We start from the raw sequence: 18,207 nt of genomic DNA on the forward strand, positions 1-18,207 counted from the left end.
ACGCAATGAAACCTAAAAGACTGATAGAAGAGTGTTAAGTTAGGTTTGTAAAAAAAAAAAAACATTTGCAAAAGTTATATGCAAGATATGCAACAAAGTTTTGTGCAGCTAATGTTAGAAAGGTGCAGCAAGTTTGTGTTGAACTAACATGTTTTTTTCCCCCTGTTATTATGAGTAAGTGCTGTTTAAGTTGACAGACCTTTTTTTTTTAAGTTATTGTTAAAAAAAAAAAAGAAAAGAAAAAAAAAGGGGAGATGTACTGATACTGACTATTGTAACGGTTAACCAACAGAGGGCGCCGTTTAGCGGTGTTGCTTTATGTTGCTTGTAAACGGAGGTGGAGCAATAAAGCACTCTTGAGAATGGCAGTCTGTGTGAAGAGTTCAGTCAATACAATCGCCCCATCAGCATCCTCCCTGTTGTATCTAAGGTTGCAGAAAAGTGGATCGCCAAGCTGCTGAATAAACACCTCAGCCACGGCCATTCTCTCCTGCACCCCATGCAGTTTGGGTTTCGCCAGTACCACTCTACAGAGACGGCAAACTGTGTATTCGTAGAAACAGTGAAATCCTTGCTTGATAAAACCACATGTGTAGGTGCAGTCTTTTTGGATTTAAAGAAGGCGTTCGATACAGTAAATCATCGAGCCCTTCTGTCTAAACTGACTCACTTCAACTTTGCAGAAGATGTGCTAGTTTGGTTTCAATCTTACTTGTCCAATAGAAGACAAGCTGTGAGTGTTGGTGGCACTATGTCGTCTTACCTTGAATGTCCAGCAGGAGTCCCACAAGGCTCTATTTTGGGACCAGTACTGTTCTCTGTATATATAAATTATCTGCCAAACGTTTGTCAAAAAGTCCATTTCCAAATGTATGCTGATGATGCGGTTATTTTTACACCTGCTAAAAGCACACAGGAAGCATCATCCATTCTTACATCAGCACTGGAGAATATTCAGCATTGGCTGCTTAAATCCTGCCTATTATTGAACAAAAAGAAAACTGTTGCCATGATTTTCTCAAAAAAACTCATAAAACCGGACCAGTCCAATGTGTTCCTGGGGGGAGTGGAACTTGACATTGTAGAAGAGTTCAAGTACCTCGGGGTCACACTGGACCCAACACTTTCTTTCAAAAAACACATCAAACTTACGGCGAACAGAATCAAATTCAACTTACATAACTTTAAACAAATCAGACCATCAATGACAATTACTTCTGCTAAAATGTTTCTACATTCAATGATATTTTCACATATAGATTACTGCATTACAACCTGGTCACTCACTGGAAATACAATTTTAAAACCCATAGAAATGTTATTTAAAAAATCTATAAAAATACTTGATCAAAAGCCTCTGTCATTCCATCAGTGTAATATTTTGGCAAAATTCAATATGCTCAATTTTGAAAATTTTATTCATTTTAAAAATAGCTGTTTAATTTATAAAGTTTTTCACGGACTGGCCCCACCTTCACTTTCTACATACATCAAACTAAGGTCTGACAGAGGTTTTTGTACCAGAGCCTCATTTAGAGGAGATATAGAGATCCCGCACAGAAAAACTACCTTTGGACAAACTGTTCTGTCTATCAGAGGAGGTCATTTTTGGAACAGCCTCCCAACAAACATTAGAGAATGTCCCACTTACTGCACATTTAAAAAGCACCTTAAACAGCTTCTTAAAAGTTTCCAGTTATGTCCTCATTTTGACTAATCTTATTGATGTAATGTAATCAGCCTGAATGTGTGCTAATGTGTTTCTTGCTTGATATTGTATACTGTCATATTCTTTTGTGTTGGATAATTTTTTTATGTTTGTCTTCCTGCCTCGGGACTACAGGTGAAAATTAGCATTTATGCTATAACCTGGCTCATTTACAGTCTGTACAGAAATGTTAGATTGTTTATTAATGTGCACTGTCCCGAATAAATAAATAAATAAATAAATAAATGTATTTATATAATTTTGAGAGGTGAGGTTTTCATTTCGAAATCAACATAAACCTCATTTTCTAACAACTGTTTTAACAGTAAATGTACACTAACAGTGACACACACACAGTGAGCGAAATCAAGCCCTTGATACACATCTAGTCTGATGTATTAAGGGTTCTGAATTAAGGATTTGGTGTAAAGTGCTCTCAAAGCGTGGAGACTGGTAACCAGCCGAAAGCTTTATAACAAAGCTGTAGAGATCCCTTGTAAGGTTTCATTTTTTCAATAAACAACACTACACCTGAGAGAAAGTTTAACATTTAGAATACAGCCTCTTTTTTGAATGCATTTATTCAGGAAACACGACACTCCATTTGTAGTCAGATTGTCAGATCTGCTAGAGGGAGAACATTCACTGTCAGACTCGTCTTGTGTCTGGTGTCTCGTAGGGCAGCATACTGTGCCATGTTAGGCAATCCTGATGCTACACAACAGCTCAGAGCACTGCGGGAAATGGCCATTTCATCTGCAGCAAACCTGTATAGAAAACAGATGCAGTGAATGCAATGAAATATAGCCTGCATTAGACTTACACTTATATAATTATACAAAAGAAGATATTTTGAAGAATGTCGGTAACCAAACAGTTGATGGACCCCATTGACTTCCATAGTGGGAAAAAAAAAATACTATGGAAGTCAATGGGGTTCATCAACTGTTTGGTTACTGACATTCTTCAAAATATCTTCTTTTGTGTTCAACAGAACAGAGAAACCCATACAGGTTTAGAACAACACGAGGTTGAGTAAGTGATGACACAATTTTCATTTTTGAGTGAACTATCCCTTTAAGTGTTTGTGGAAGTTACCATTGATCTGTCTTCTCATCATAGCGCTCCACATTAGAGGTGTTGCTTAATCCATTAAAGCCTCCGACAGCAAACAACTGACCATTAACTACCTGGATTTTGAGGAAAGGAAAAAGGAAAATGAATAATGTACAGCTAAACGCTTTAACTTGACATAAATAAATCTTATAGATGCAACACTTCAATTAAACAGTAGAATTTTCTGACTCTTTGAATTAGGTAGATGTTTTTATAGTCAAACACATTGATCTTTGAAGCCTTCAACAATTCTAGGGTGCAACTTTCCACTTATTGTCAATATGGGACCAAACATTTTTTTTTCCTGCATATTCATTATCATCGAATCATTATTGTAATGTTATTTCATAGTTTCACTGTCCACATCACACCTCAATGCCAAAGCTGCTGCGTGGATTGCACATTGCTGCAACATCACTCCAGATGTTAGTGAGCGGATTGTAAGCCTCCGCACTCTGCAAATGACTGGTATCATCAAGACCACCAACCTTTAAATAAATACACTCTTTATTTATGTATTCTGAGCATTTGTATATGCACATCCATGCATGCATTTACAGAAGTGCAACCTTTAGACTGTGATTGTTCCATATTTCTGTATTTGTGTCGTGGTTATCATAGCTTACACTAACACATAACACTATAAAACTGATATGTGTTTAATACTCACAGCATACACTAGATCTGCATAAGCGATCACACCTAAACTAATGCGGCGGCTAGTCATGGGAGCGATGAGAGTCCACTGGTTTGTTTCAGGGTTGAAGCTCTCAGCAGAGGAGAGATACTCAATCCCAGTAAAACCACCACAGATATAAATCTGACAAACACAAACATAACATGCATGATGTCTGTGCACAATCATCACAGACTGATCAGAAAAGCAGTGTTTAAAACACTCAGTAAATTTTATGATATTCCTTTTCATATTTAAACTATTCCCATGCATGCCATATCCCCATTTCACCTTTCCTTCATGCTTTACAGGCATTAAGAGTCTCCAGTAGAACAGTGTGGAATCATGGGTAAGTGCTCTTACCCTGCCCTGCAGTGAGGTGGCGCTGGCACAACTCCTCTTTTCATTCATGGGTGCCATCATTGTCCACTGATTGGTGTTTGGATCGTAGCGCTCTACTGTTTTAAGCCATTGGTGTCCATCAAAACCACCAATGGCATAAATTAGCCCGTCCAGAACAGCAACACTAATAAAGCCTCGGCGTTCATACATGGGGGCCACCTACAACACACCAAATACATCAGTGTGCGAACACACACCAATACACCATCTCATTGGTTCTGTCCTATCAGTTGCAAATAAATACAATGGTATTACTATTATTCTTTTTCTTAATGGTATTTTTTTGACACAGTCATAATGGTAACTCTGGTGTATTGTATTGTATTATATTATATTATATTATTAAGCTACAACAATTGCTGGAACACAAACAAAAATGTATCATGGTTTGTATCTATTCTTTGAAATAATGTGGAGTACAGCACATCATTCAGCACTATGGTCCATGTCAAAGTACAGTCCGGTACCATCACTGTACCACAATACTGTTTTGTGAAGGAAGCTAAATTAAAGTTACATGTTGAGCTACAGCATTACTCACCTCATGCCAAGTCTGAGTGATAAGATTGAATTTCGCCACACTGTTTAAACACTCCACGTCGTCATAACCACCAATACAGTAGACAAACTCATCCAGGACTGCTGTACCAAGATAGGCTCTGGGACGCTCATCCTCTTGAGTCACATTGACCCAGCAGTCTGCCTTCGCATCGTATGCCTCAATCTTATTGGTGTAACTAGTGCCGCCCCTCAATCCTCCGAGGGCCAATAGGATCGATGAGGGCAGACGTGGGCGTGTCAGTTGATGCATGAGTTCTGAGTTGGTGGGTTCATCCATGTTGAGGTCAAACAAAGTCTTCATTGCATTGATGATAACAGGCATGCAGTCTTCATTCTCCATCACTAACGCATTCCACTGTACATTATTGATGAAGTAGTCTGATGACATCAACCCCAATCGAACCTGAAGCACGAGGGAGAGTTTAGACTTTCAGAGACTGTTGTTAGACTGTTACTAAGCAGTCGTTTTATGAAAAATGTATCAAAATTAAGTGAGTTACTGCTTAAAACAAGAAGAAGAAAAAATCTGTCAGAAGGGGAAGAAAAATAAACTTGTTTGCCCTTTGAATTAAGTTTATTTTTCTTACCGCATGCCAGGATTATTGTAGTTAAACTAAAACCCTAAAATAAAATTAAAAACCTTTTCTCGTTTTCATTTAGTCTGATGTATACTAAAATAACAAAAAATTAAACTGAAAAAAGATTATATATTAAATTATAGACAAATTAAAAATATATATATATAAATGGAAAAACCACAAAACAAAATTTCTAACATTTAACTAACATTAAAATAATAGCAGAAAACGCATCTTGATTTAAGAGATTTAAGATATTTGTATTGAAAAACAAGACAAAAATCTCTGTTTTACCTTTGGCAGAAGCACGGCAATGTGTTGCCTCCTGTTTTCTGGTGCATGATAAATCCAGTGGAGGACGGCTTCAAAAACCACCTCCTCCTGTCTGACATTCAGCTCATCCTCATCAATGATCTCCTCCAGCTGTTCCAGGGAGAGCTCCAGGAACTCCTCAGGTACGTGCAGAACCTCCTCAAAATGCTGCAGGATGTAGTGCTTTGCTTTACAGAGGAGCTTTGAGCAGGAGGAAAAGTCCTCTGTCAACTTGCAGATGCCAATGCAGTTCTCTGGGCATAACTGTGACTCCAGGAACTGACAGCATGCATCTACAAGACCTGAGACTAAGGTCATGTCAGCTGCCACCAAGAGCTCCAACACATTCTCTTGAGTAATGAGCACAGATCTTGTGTACGCATACTGGATGATAAGAGGCATGATGTCTCTGGATATTCCTGGAATTTCACAGAAATGTAATGCTGCGCTGCTCCGGTTGTTGGAGAAAAGAGCCCTGTGAACAAATGTGACAAATAATTAATAATGAGCATAAATAAAATAACTTTTCATTATTTACATTTTAATTTCAGCCAAATTTTCTCATGTAAAGAATCCAATTAGTTTCACCATTCATTGCCACTCTTCAATTCCATTAAAATGAAGAATTAAATTTCAAGAAAGGGTTTTCCTAGATACCGTAGTTACATTCTTTGTTCCGGCAATACACATTCATTTTCATGCATTTATATATTTGGAAAGCTTAGGCAGTTTCAACAGTATGATGTTAGCAGTGGAAATTATGCACCTATATAATTATAATTAATTATTTCTTAGTAATTTGCACACAATTGCAGTTCAAATGCTTCTTCTCACCTAAAGTAGCTGCTGCAGCCACACATGATGATCTTGTGTACTTGAAATTCTCTGTCATTTGACTTGATGATCATGTCAGTGTGTTCGCCCAGTAAACGTGCTTCATCAAACACGTCAAAAGCTGTGGCCTTTATGTTCTCCATGTTCTCTCAGGACTGTAAATGTATTCAGTCTTCTCAGCTCAAACTCTGATTAAAGTCTCCTCAGGATTTGGCATTTGTGGGAACTTTTGCTCAGAAGAGTTCTATAGAATGTCTCTGTGACATCATAGTTGTAGAGCTTGAATATATATTTTTTCAGTTTGTGTCTTGGGCACATAATTATTATAGTTTTGTTTTATCGATTCCTTTTGCATTAAACATCTTCACAGTCACAAAGATATAAAAAATTATTAAAAACTCAATGACAAATGCAATAAATGAGGGCTTGAGACGAAGAACCATATAAGTCCATATTTTCAAATTTTGAATAATAATTTTTTTTTAAAATATGGACTCTGAATATTATATTACTTTATTTTATTTTTTTACTTGAAGATAGACAACACAAGCTTCCCAATTCTAATGAGATAAGATTTTCTAGTATCAATCTTAAAAATACAAAGTTAGAGTAATTTACATTTCTGGAATGTGGAAGAACAGTATATGTCCAGTTATGGAATAACAGTATAAGTCCAATTCATCATATCACTTTAAACCACTGGAGATTTGATTCCTTTATCTTAGTTTTAATACAGTAACAGAACCTTAAAGAAAATATTAAGCATTTCTTTCTTTCAATTTCTTTTATTTTTTGCCAACGTAAATCACAGAACAAAAACACGGACAATATACGAACAATGAACAATGAATGACATGAATGTCACACTACCGTTTAATGCACAGGTCAGTCCAAGTCATTTTTATATTAATGTGCTCTTTTAATTTAAGTGCACAGCCGTACACACACATACGTTACACACAGAGGCCTAACGTTACTTCACTCACACACAATAGACCTGAGATCGCGCTGCGCACACACACAAACAATCAGGAGCACAGAAACTTGTCAATCAGTGCGGCCTGCAAATTTTTGTAATAAAATAGCATTCCTACTGAATCGCTACATTATATTTCTCAGCACGGGGGTTACATCACTATTTTGAAGTAAGTTATAACGCATAGCTTCATCGTTAATAGAGGGACACTAAACAGACAGTGCTTTCACTTTGCACTTCTGGTTAGGCGCTAACTGCCTTTCATTGTCTCTATAATTGTAATCTGCACAATGACAACAAAGTTGAAACTAATGAAATCTAATCTAATCTAATCTAAACTCCTGCTACCTGTACACAGATAACCAAATACATGTCACCTAATATCACCATTATAAATTGTTTTGCAACCATGGAGTTCAATTTTCCATATTTATTGTCTGTCATTATGTCAGTATCAGTATTTGCTTTCTTCCATGCACAAATAAAAATGTCACTGAACTTTTGTTGTGTAATTGTAACAATGAGCACTCAAACACAACCAACAATTACTAAACACACACACAAACTGATTTTGCACGGGCACTGCACTAGTATTTGTAAATAAGATGATAGAACACTGATGAGATTATTGTTTCAGAATCAATTATATATTACCCCACACATTTTATTTATTTATTCCTGGACAAGTAACTTTTCTTTTTTCTTTTCTTTTTTACAAGTGAATGACTGATTTATTTGTCCAAAGGACAAGTACAAGACCAGGGTTAATGCCAAGCCCTGGTTTATACATTTTTATAATTTTATTAATAATAATACCTTCAGAAGACTTTTCTTCATGCTGCTATTGTCATACAATGAAAGTATTTTAATCCTTCCATAGTATGGCAAATTAGTACAAATTAGAAAAGTTTAGCAGGTACAGGTACAGAATTTTGATGTACATTATCTTTTTTTTTCCTCAATAATGGAAGTTTTAATTTTCAGGTGCAATCCTTTACAATGTGTTAATGAACCTTTCCATTGTATAACATTTGTAAGATAGCATGTGAATCTTGTGTGATTTAATATAAAAAAAAAAAGCCTAAATAACTTAAGGGTTAACATTTATGGAGTAGCCACACTGTTATTATAAAATGTTTATGAAATAATAAATCACCATTAGTAACATCAGTCAGTCTGTTCCTCAGACTGGACCACAGTGCTAGTCTGGCACCCCCACACTACTTGTATTATTAACACTGTTTCCATTTCATTTAAATGTTGATATGAAAATATTTGTTATTGTTTTTCTAAGCTATAATGTAGCGTTTCAAATGAATGATAATCATATGAAATTTTCAACTTTTTGATGTGCTGTAAAAGTGTGCAGTTCTAGAATTAAAAGTGTGCACTATAATTCACATGGCTGTGTTAATAAAAAATAAAGTTGAAAGAATGGTGCAGAAACATTATTCTAACCTTAAAATAACATTTTAACATGAAAGAAAGTTTTCTTTTTTAAAGTTGAAAATTTTAATGTTCTTGGAATGTTCCAAATAAACGTTCTTTGAATGTTGTATTGTTTATAAAATTTTGGGGGAAAGAATGTTGCAGGAAGGTTATGCTAATCTTAAGATAACGTTACGGCAACGTTACGCAAACTGAACATTTCCATGTTTTTAGAACATTTCAAATCAACATTCCCACAACCAAAATGGAACGTTCTCTGAACATAACTTTGTTTGCTGGGTAGCTCTAAATAATGCCAAGACCCCTGTGGGAATCACATCCATGACAATAGAAAACTCCCTTGGTGTCACTGGAGTTTTATGGACATCTATAAACTCTGAATAAGTGAGCAACATGCCTTCTTGATTAACAATTAATCGACTCGTATTATGCTAAAAAGCATCTTTCAAAAAATAAGGATTTATTTTAAAATAATATATTGTAGGCCTGAATGTTAATTAAATATGGGTGAAAAGTTATTTAGACCAAGCCAGCAACATTTGTTTGTGAAATTGAAAGCAAGATAGGTTCAGGGGGATTTTGTCAATTTTGTAATTGCAAATCAAAGACCACCTAATTTGGGGAAAACAAAATTAGGTACAAAATTCCAAAGAGAATTTGGATTTAGAATGGAATGTCTAATCCAATTAATAAAAATAATAAAAATATTATTTAGAGTTCAGAAATCAAGGAAGTTCAATCCACCTGATTCATAAGTAGGCCTATTCATTTATAAATTTCCTAATATGTGTTTTGTTTCTCCAAAGAACATTAAATAAACCGTGTGCACTAGTTGCTCCAGTAGTGGGCACTCGTGCAACTGCAACCCAGTCAATGACGCACATCCGAGTCCACGAGACGGAGGAAGTTAGCGAGTGAAGGGCATAGAAATGAGGAGTGTAACGCAGCCTAGGATGGATAGTATGCAGATTAGGACGCACGGGCGCAAGTGTGGGTATTGTGACAGGCCCAAGTGGGATAGCGTCACGTTACGTATTTAATATTCATGACCTAGTCTTTTCCATAGTAGGATTCGTTAATTCGCTTCCTGCAAGTCCAGAGGGTTACTCCGCCCCCTGAGCGTGAGTTGTGCTGAAGATAATAATAGAAATAGGGCAGGGTCCAGGAGACAAACACGCTTCAGCCGAGAGCGATTTCACAACTTAAGTATGACATAAACGCAATGACAGCCAGGAACCTGAAACCCAACGACAGGACTGAGAACTATACGCGCTGTCTCGCGGTGAGACGGATCGTGGCGATGCGCACGGAGTTCAGCGATCAACAGAACTGCGCTACTTCGGAAACTCCGATACATGCGCTCCGATAAATGAGCGTAAGCTCTTCCCGAACGGTTGTGTTGCAGGACATCGATGAATTTCCAGGAGTGGGATATCGTTTCTTCGAGTCGTGACGCGCGGGTCCGCGAGCAGTCCTTGATCTCTGCAGTTATCCTTCTCTCCAGACATACACTGCTAAGCGCAGCATTTTTAGACTTTCATCTATAAATGAAACGATAATCGTATTTTTTCTGTAGGTTGTCGGTGCTGATGACGTCACTCGCGTCACTTTTATTGACTTGTTTGATGCCACTAATGTTTGGCTACCAGGAATGCCAGCCATGATGAAGTGTGCTGGTTGAGTTGCTGTATTGTTGTGGCTGGACTCATTCAACAAACTGATGAAAAATGAATTCAGATCTGGAGGCCATTTCTCTTTCTGTACCCTCTCCCGGTCAATCCCTAGACATGATCGGATGGAGTAATGCAGAATCCAGTGGCGGTATGAATCCTGGTGCCGGGACCTTCTGGCATGACCCCTCCATCTGCAAGAGTGCCCACCCTGGGGTGATCAGCTTGCCCTCAGACTGTGGCACCTTGTTGACCACGGGTAAATGTAAAAACCGAGCCGTAACAGTGGCCTACGTGAGGAACTCCGAGACAAGCCAATCTCTCAGCTCAGAGAACATGGCATTACAGTGTCTGAAAGATGCGTGTGACATTGTGGGGTGTAAACTAGATGTAATTCCCTTTGGAAAGCTGGACTTTGGTGAAACTTCAGTTCTTGATCACTTTTACAATGCAGGTAAGTCTACTGAGAGATCCTATTGGGAATGTCCTGCAAATAAATGTGAATCCCATTTGCTTAATCAACTTAATCAGTGTGTTGACAGCTCTAATGCTTGGTTGTTGCAACCTTTACCGTGTATTAGGTGTGTGTGTTTGGTTTGTTTCTTTCTCTTTGGTTTCTATCTTGTTTTCCAGTTCTCTCCTTTTCCAGTAAAGTTCTCAGAATGAAATGACATGTTATGGTATCACTCCCCCTCACACCCGCAACCCAGGGTGGAGTGCTGTTGAATGGAAACAATGTTTTCCTTGTAATCTTGAAACTTCGTGTGAACAGTTGATCGGCAGCAAAACCAGAGAGGCACAATCTTGTTAAAAATGTTAAAGTCAGCATATCACCATCACCAGAGCTGTATGCATTTCCTTGGGTGTAATCCCTTTCCTAAGTCTAGAGGAGCTGTTGAGTTTTTACTTTTTCCCAAAACACAAAATAACAACAAACACCACCACATTCCTTACCTGGGGTCCATTCTCCGCACCTCACTTTATACATCTGAGATGATCTGACAGATGCCAGATCATATAATCTTGATAACTGATCTCTGGATAATTTGGTTCTTCAGTCGAATATGTGGATTTGATTAAAATGTCTGGACTAATTTGTCTGATATTACTGCGCATTCTTGTGTTCATTGGAAAGGCCAGATATATCGATACTTGAAACCATGATTAGCAATGCAGCGATTGGCTGGCGGCAAGACAGCAATGCAATGACATCATATTAAAAAAGAACATCACACACCTGACGAAGGACTTTCTGGACCTTTATAAGGCAACAGCCAAGTGACCAAAACGACATAAATAGATATGTAATATAATAGATATGTACTGTTTGTTACATGATTCCCAATTATTTCCATTAGCTTTGGAGCAGATTTGTATGACGGCATTAATTAAAGTTTCTTAAGGGTCAAGAAAATGTTCTAATAGCACATCAGATAATAATAAAGAATATTAAAATTATTATATAATTATTCACTCATGAATAAATCTCTCAATCGTGTCTATATTATGATAGACTAAACAACATTATGATATTATTTTCTAATATTTTTTTTTACAATTATTATATCATTATTTTACTCTTGTAAGAAAGTAGCAGTGTCTGGGACAGACTTTAAGTATCACCTCCGCTTAAAAACCCTAAAAAAGATGCATTTAATCCTGTTTCCATGAAATAAGCTGATCCCGAGCAGGTTCGTTTAAGCCTATGGATCTGTTGCTATGGCAGCAACACCGGGATGCTCTGTGAAGAAGCTAACAATCCTGGATCATGGCAAACCGTCAACAGTGGAATCCAGATAACTGAGTAATACACGTACAGAGAATGGGCCCCTGAACACCTGTTTGTTACCATGCATTGCAAGATTGTCCAAATCCATAAAGTTATTGCTTGCAGTGACAAAAGACTGAATTTGAGGTATTTGATTAAATAATGTCGTTTTTTTCTTTTTTTCAGATTAATTAGTTATTGAGAGTCCTTGAAAATGTCAGATATTTTGGGACAAACGACTAAAACTAAGTAAATCAAGAATAGTTTAATAACACCCATAACTGTAGAATAAGTGAAAGGACCGTACTGAGATAAATTAAGTGATAAAATTAGTTCATCATTCATTAAGTGCTTTCCCCCCTATAATCCTTAGCTCTTAAATATTTAATCTTGTTCTTGATCATTTTCATCTTGGTTTCTTTTAGACATGAGATTCATTTAGAGACAGACGCTCTGATTTGTTGCCTGGGGTTTTCTGAAACTGTCCGCACATTGTTCTCCGTCCATCATTTGTAAGGTTAAGGGTTTGATGTTCGGTTTGCTTTCTCGGCACAGAATTCTGTGTGTTTCACCATAGTTTGGTTCCAGAATGCTGTTTCATCCATGTGGCCTTTAGGTTTAAAAACTCAAGAGGAGTAGCTCTGTCTTATGTTGGACACGGAGATGTTATGCTGGCAGTACTTAGCTGAAACCCTCAGAATTCTTTGCTATTGGTTTGTAGCATTTCCAAGTGTCGTAAATGACTTTAGATGTCCTTGTGTAACCTTATCCTGTCTTGTGCACTTCAGTAAGCTTTTTGAGCTTGTCAAACTTGCACTTGAATGACTGCAACTCCTGACCGCACCATCACATGAGTTTAAAGGAACGACGACATCACCACTATGTCGTTCAAAACATGCATGACTTTCTTCCTTTGTTGGAACACAAATTCTTTTTTGAAGAATCTCATTTTTTCTATACACTCAATAACGACATGTTGTTACCAGGGCCTGTAAAGCTCTGAAAGGAGTGAAATGCACCATACAACACAACTCTTACACTACATCCAAGTCTTCTGAAGACATACGATAGCAATTGTGTGACATCCAGTGGCTCACAGAGGGTGACATATAGATAATAATACAAATTCTGTCATCATTTACTCACCCTCAAGTGGAATTTCTCTCTTCTGCTGAACACAAAGGAAGATATTTTGAAGGATGTGGGTAATCAAACAGTTGATGGGAAAAAACACTTTTGAAGTCAGTGGGGTACATCTACTGTTTGTGTACCGACATTCTTCAAAATATCTTCTTTTGTGTTCAACAGAAGAGAGAAACTCGTACTGGTTTGGAACAACATGAGGGAGAGTAAATGATGACAGAATTTTGGGAGAACTATCTCTTTAGTAGTGACTGACCAACGTTTCATCTAATGCTTGACTTTATTTTGAGATTATATCGCATTAGCTAATTTTTACATTTATCAAAAGTGGTTATTCATCACAGTTTACTGAAAATGCACAAAAAGGCATAATAAGTGTTCATTCATCATTTTTGTATATTAATCTGTATTTTTTATATACCAACCTAATTTTGGCCAGCATCAGTCACCACTGTTTAGATTCTGGTGTCAACCACTAAAACCCATATGAACTTGCATTAAATATGAATAAGTTAGTCTGTCTATAAATATTCAGTTTTTTCCTTATGAGGCACTGAAGAAACTAGGCTACATACAAAATTGTTTGTAAGAAATCCTCAAGTTAAAACAGAAATGCAAAAAAATTAAAATTAATGCATACTTTTGTTATCATTTGCATATTTTAAGATGCCTTTTTGGTCCATAGATGCATTTCTTTATTATTATTATTGTATACGTTTGCTTGTTTTGAAGACTGCATTATCAAAGCATTTTTTGGGTATGAATGTTTTGTCTATCATTCAAAGGAAGCATGTTTTACATAGTTATAGCATTTTTTAAATGTTTGAACATGTTTTAATAGTGGATGTGTAGGAGGGAAATTGTACTTCTGGACTCTGAGAGTTTTTGAACGCAATCTTATCAAAGGCTTTCTCTGTCTGATTACAAGCTTACTGTTCCCTTGTATATTATGGTTATCTCTCTGCAAGGGCTGGAGATCAGATATAAGTCTCCTTTGGAATTTGTATGTGGAAAGTTAAAGATGTGTGTTGATTAAAGTGAGTCTGATTTTGTTTTGTTGTGCTGTACCATCAACAGGGTTTACATGAGCACACATGGAAATACTGTATATTGGGTGGAAAAAAACAGTATGTGAGCCGAGTAGTACGTACAAATTCACAATATTCATAAAACATTAGGCGATAAGTACCCGGATAACCGACCACATCCGGTGCACAACTGATGGCCACTTTACTATCCCATGAGGCCATGGGAGAGGAGTTGTGAATCACAGAGAATCGATTGTGTAGGTCAACATGACTAATGTAGTATGTCCAGATTACATACTAGAACACACGTTTTTAACGGTCATTGAAATTTAGCAATTTCTGACGCAGCCTTAATTTTTACTCAACAGTTAGGGATGTTTAAGGTGTCCCTTCTACTATTGTTCATACTTGAAGTAAAATATTTAATAGACTTGTTTGTGCTAGACATGAATGATACCTCACATCATGTGGCTTGTGGAGGAGAGGTGTGCCGTTACTTTTCTAAGGGATTTGATTTAATAATACTGAGACTTGGAAGTGGGCTCATTTGATTTGGACTGGTGAGTAGTAGCAACAAATTAGCATCGCAAATAGTATGTGTGGAATTAAGTTTTTCATTTTAATTCCTCAGTTTGTAGTTCCAACTCTAAAAACTTGTAAAGTAATTCAGTAGTTTTTCCTCTGTATGCTGTGGGAGAATACTAGTTATTAGAAACGTGTCATCTTAGCAGCTGCAGAGAGATTCTGTTTCAAGCGTTGTTCTCGTTTCTTGCACTTCACTGAACTCAGTAAATGGCACATTCCTTTTCCGTCAGATGAGGCCCCGCTACCTCGCGCCGAGTGGTTTTCAGATCCATATCCTTGTTCAGCAGTCGAAAAACACCTGAGAGCTTGAGTGGTTCCTTTAATTATTCGGTTTAAATGTACTAATGAGACTGTAATGAGACTGTCCATATAGTTGTTCACGTTTGATGTTGAAAAATTTAAGAACAAATGTATAGATTTTTAGAACAAATGACTAACAGAATGGGAACATTGATTGGAAATGAATGTGGGTAAATATTTGCAAAAGACATTACAAGAGGAATGGCAGATAGCAGCAGTTCATTTGGGAGGTTGTTTCCAGCAGCATAGCAGTCATCCTAGATCCAGGACAGTTTTAGACAAGTTGCAGTTTGTTTATTCTCTGTAAATTGTAATGGAAGTCCTTTACTAAATGCTGATTACATTTCTCTAACCCGACTGCCACTGTAAAGCCACTTTCACACAGAGATTCCGGAAAATACACGGATAAAGTGACCCGGGATTTGACCCGGGTTCGTTTGATTTTGGTTCATTCACACTGCCAGTGATTTTCCGGAATCAGAGAATGCGTTCACAGACACACAACCTGTAAAAATCCCATAAAGACACTTGACATCGATGTGACTTGTAATGTCTCAGCAGCATCTTAAGCCTGGTTCACACGGCAGGATAATTAGGCCGATTTTAGCCCCGATTCACCCCTTCCGACAATCTTAAGGATGCTCCGATTATCGTAAAATAATCTGATCAGATATTCCTGCCGTGTGTGGTGTGTTAAGACTGCTCTCGTCTGCTCGGAAGGACGTCGGGACCGCTCCGATCTCAAATCGGGGATATCCAACATGTTGGATTTTTTTGGCCCGATTTCTCCTCGTGTGTGGTGTCCCCCGGGGACAAACGAGCACGCAGCCTGTGGACTGTGGCGTGTAGCCAATCAGAAAGCGAGGTGACGAGGCGGCGAGGAAGCACCGGGAAACAAAATCAAAACAGCCGGCGGGATTTTGCGAGATTTCCCGTCTGACCTGGGAATGCTCGGGAGTCAAATCGGTTTGTGTGTGATGTGTTGATTTTGCCGTGTGGCTGCGCACCACACACTGTACGACCAAAACTGTTAGACCCGTGATTTTTTTTATCGCCGTGTGTGGGGTCTCTCAGGTTTGGAAAATCGGCCGACAATTTTAAAATCATCCCGTGTGAACCAGGCTTTAATTTTGCTTATGAGCTGCGATTTCTCTCTCGAGAAACCACGCTTGTGCATTTTTTTCTCTGATTCGATCATAAACTTGCGCATTACGTACCGTTTCACTCGCTGGCGAACGATCCGGCTTCAGCGTCATCATTACGACACGCCATTATTACGGCTATTGCTCACACAGCGCGCGTTCCGGGATTGAACAATCTTACTAGGTCCCCAACCCGGCATCCATGCCGGCATCAATCCCGGGTCGTGTTTGCGTTCACACAGAAGGCGTTCTGGCAATTTTCCGGCAATTTGCCGGGATCATCGCGCTGTGTGAAAGGGGCTTACACAGAATTACAGTCTGTGGTTCCAATATGATGGGTTGTTCTTAGAAAAGAATATACAATTTTCAATGTCACTTTATTTATAAAGCACTTTTTAAAACAACAACTGTTGACCAATGTGCTGTACATAGCATAAACGTAAACACTAATAAAATAAAACAAATAACTGCCAATAAAACCGATAACATGACACTGTCACTAATTGTCACTAATAAAAACGTTGAATCTTTGCTTGGTGTTATAAACGGCAGCTCTCCTCACTACCAGATGCTCTAAGCATTTATTCACGAGTGTGTGCACTGTGCAAAATGCTGCTGATCAGTTTGTTGTCCGAATCTGAAAACTCAGCCTTAGTCAGAGAAGATGCCATGTTTAATTACATCCGAAAGTGCAGTACGTTGTTTTCCTGGGTATCAAATGTTCAGCCGAAGAAACGTTTAAAAGTCATTCTGCAAATTTACATTAGACAAAAAATGCCTGAATTTTTTTCATATGAAAATTAGAAATGGCCTAGTACCAGGTGTATTCTGTATTAATGTGTAAAGTCAACCATGTAGGCATTAACAATTTACTGATTGAATTACAGGAGTATAGGAACTATAAAAGGTACGAAAACAGGAACTACCTGTTCATCCAAACAATTGAAGGGGAGTATATGAGTAAGCTATGTGAAAACAGGCATTATTCTTGTGGTTCTGTTTGGTGCCACTAGTGAAATTATACACTCCAGTTTTCAGATATTACACGTACTATACTTCCATCCCTCACAGTGTCGTTTCTACTCCAAAGTTTATAATGTTGGAAACCCTACTGGATTCAATAGTCCAGTCTGGCCAATACAATCTGGCGTTTCAGCACGATTGGTTTCTGCCTGTCCAGGAGCAACATTGGTCCTCTTTGTTGGAACAAAGTCTCAGTAACTCAGAAAAGCTAAAACTCAAACTCATTTAAAGCTTTTATTTACCTCTTCAACAGTCATGTACTTTCAGTTTCAAATTACGAAATAAATAACCTAAAAGTCTAACGTAGCTGTACCTTGCATTAATTATTTGAGAATTGTCTCTCTTCTTCTTCAAAACGCAACTTATTACATTGCCTATTAATATGATTTGTGCACTTTGCTCTACATTACTTTGATGAAAGTGTCTCTTTAGAATAGTTATTTAGTTCAACTCAGAGAGGTATTGGCAAGAGCAAGTAGTAATGTGACTGGAGTGGCTGTACATGAAAAACTGGAATAGATTTATGTGGGAGAATTTTAACTACATTTTCCATGCATGAAATCATAAACAGATTTCCATGTGTGTATTGGAATGCTAGATCCCGTATTCACAGCTGGAAATTATCATCATTGTCACTGGTTTCAAACCTGTATGAATTTATTTTTCCAAAATTCATGAAAGGTGATGTTCAGCAGAATGTTAGTGACTGACAGCATTGATAACATTTCTCATTTGTTGTGGAACTGTACGATTCTGGATAAATTGTTAATCACGATTTTATTTGTTTCAAATAGAGATACACAATTATTGACTAAACAAAATAATGTAACTGACCAGTGCTTCTGACAAAATGTTAAAGGTTGCACTTTTTTTTTTTTTTACAGTATGTGCACTAACGTGTGTTACAGTGAATTTACCTAAGAAAGTACTGTTTAA

At 37.5% G+C, this 18,207-nt stretch overlaps 2 protein-coding genes across 3 annotated transcripts in view; one reads left to right on the forward strand and one right to left on the reverse strand.

Moving 5' to 3' along the window:
• Nucleotides 1-2,310: 2,310 nt before the first annotated feature.
• LOC309482810 (kelch-like protein 35) lies at nucleotides 2,311-3,243 on the reverse strand. Its single transcript, XM_082148352.1, has 3 exons — nucleotides 3,196-3,243; nucleotides 2,807-2,898; nucleotides 2,311-2,475 (listed from the first exon to the last, which is right to left on the reverse strand). Exons 1-3 carry the CDS (start codon nucleotides 3,226-3,228, stop codon nucleotides 2,319-2,321), a joined length of 282 nt encoding a protein of 93 aa, XP_082004478.1. The 5' UTR covers nucleotides 3,229-3,243; the 3' UTR covers nucleotides 2,311-2,318.
• A 6,295-nt stretch (nucleotides 3,244-9,538) lies between these two features.
• map3k5 (mitogen-activated protein kinase kinase kinase 5) overlaps nucleotides 9,539-18,207 on the forward strand; it is a 55,533-nt gene continuing 46,864 nt past the window's right edge. Inside the window, exon 1 of one of the 2 annotated variants that reach the window (XM_082147842.1) lies at nucleotides 9,539-10,736. In XM_082147842.1, the coding sequence (XP_082003968.1) occupies nucleotides 10,340-10,736 (397 nt within the window). In that variant the 5' untranslated portion in view covers nucleotides 9,539-10,339. The remainder of the gene's footprint in view (nucleotides 10,737-18,207) is intronic. The other variant, XM_082147843.1, reaches the window with a different exon arrangement.

The sequence above is a fragment of the Leuciscus leuciscus genome (assembly GCF_965113295.1).
Source record: "Leuciscus leuciscus genome assembly, chromosome: 19".
Taxonomy (NCBI): Eukaryota; Metazoa; Chordata; class Actinopteri; order Cypriniformes; family Leuciscidae; genus Leuciscus; species Leuciscus leuciscus.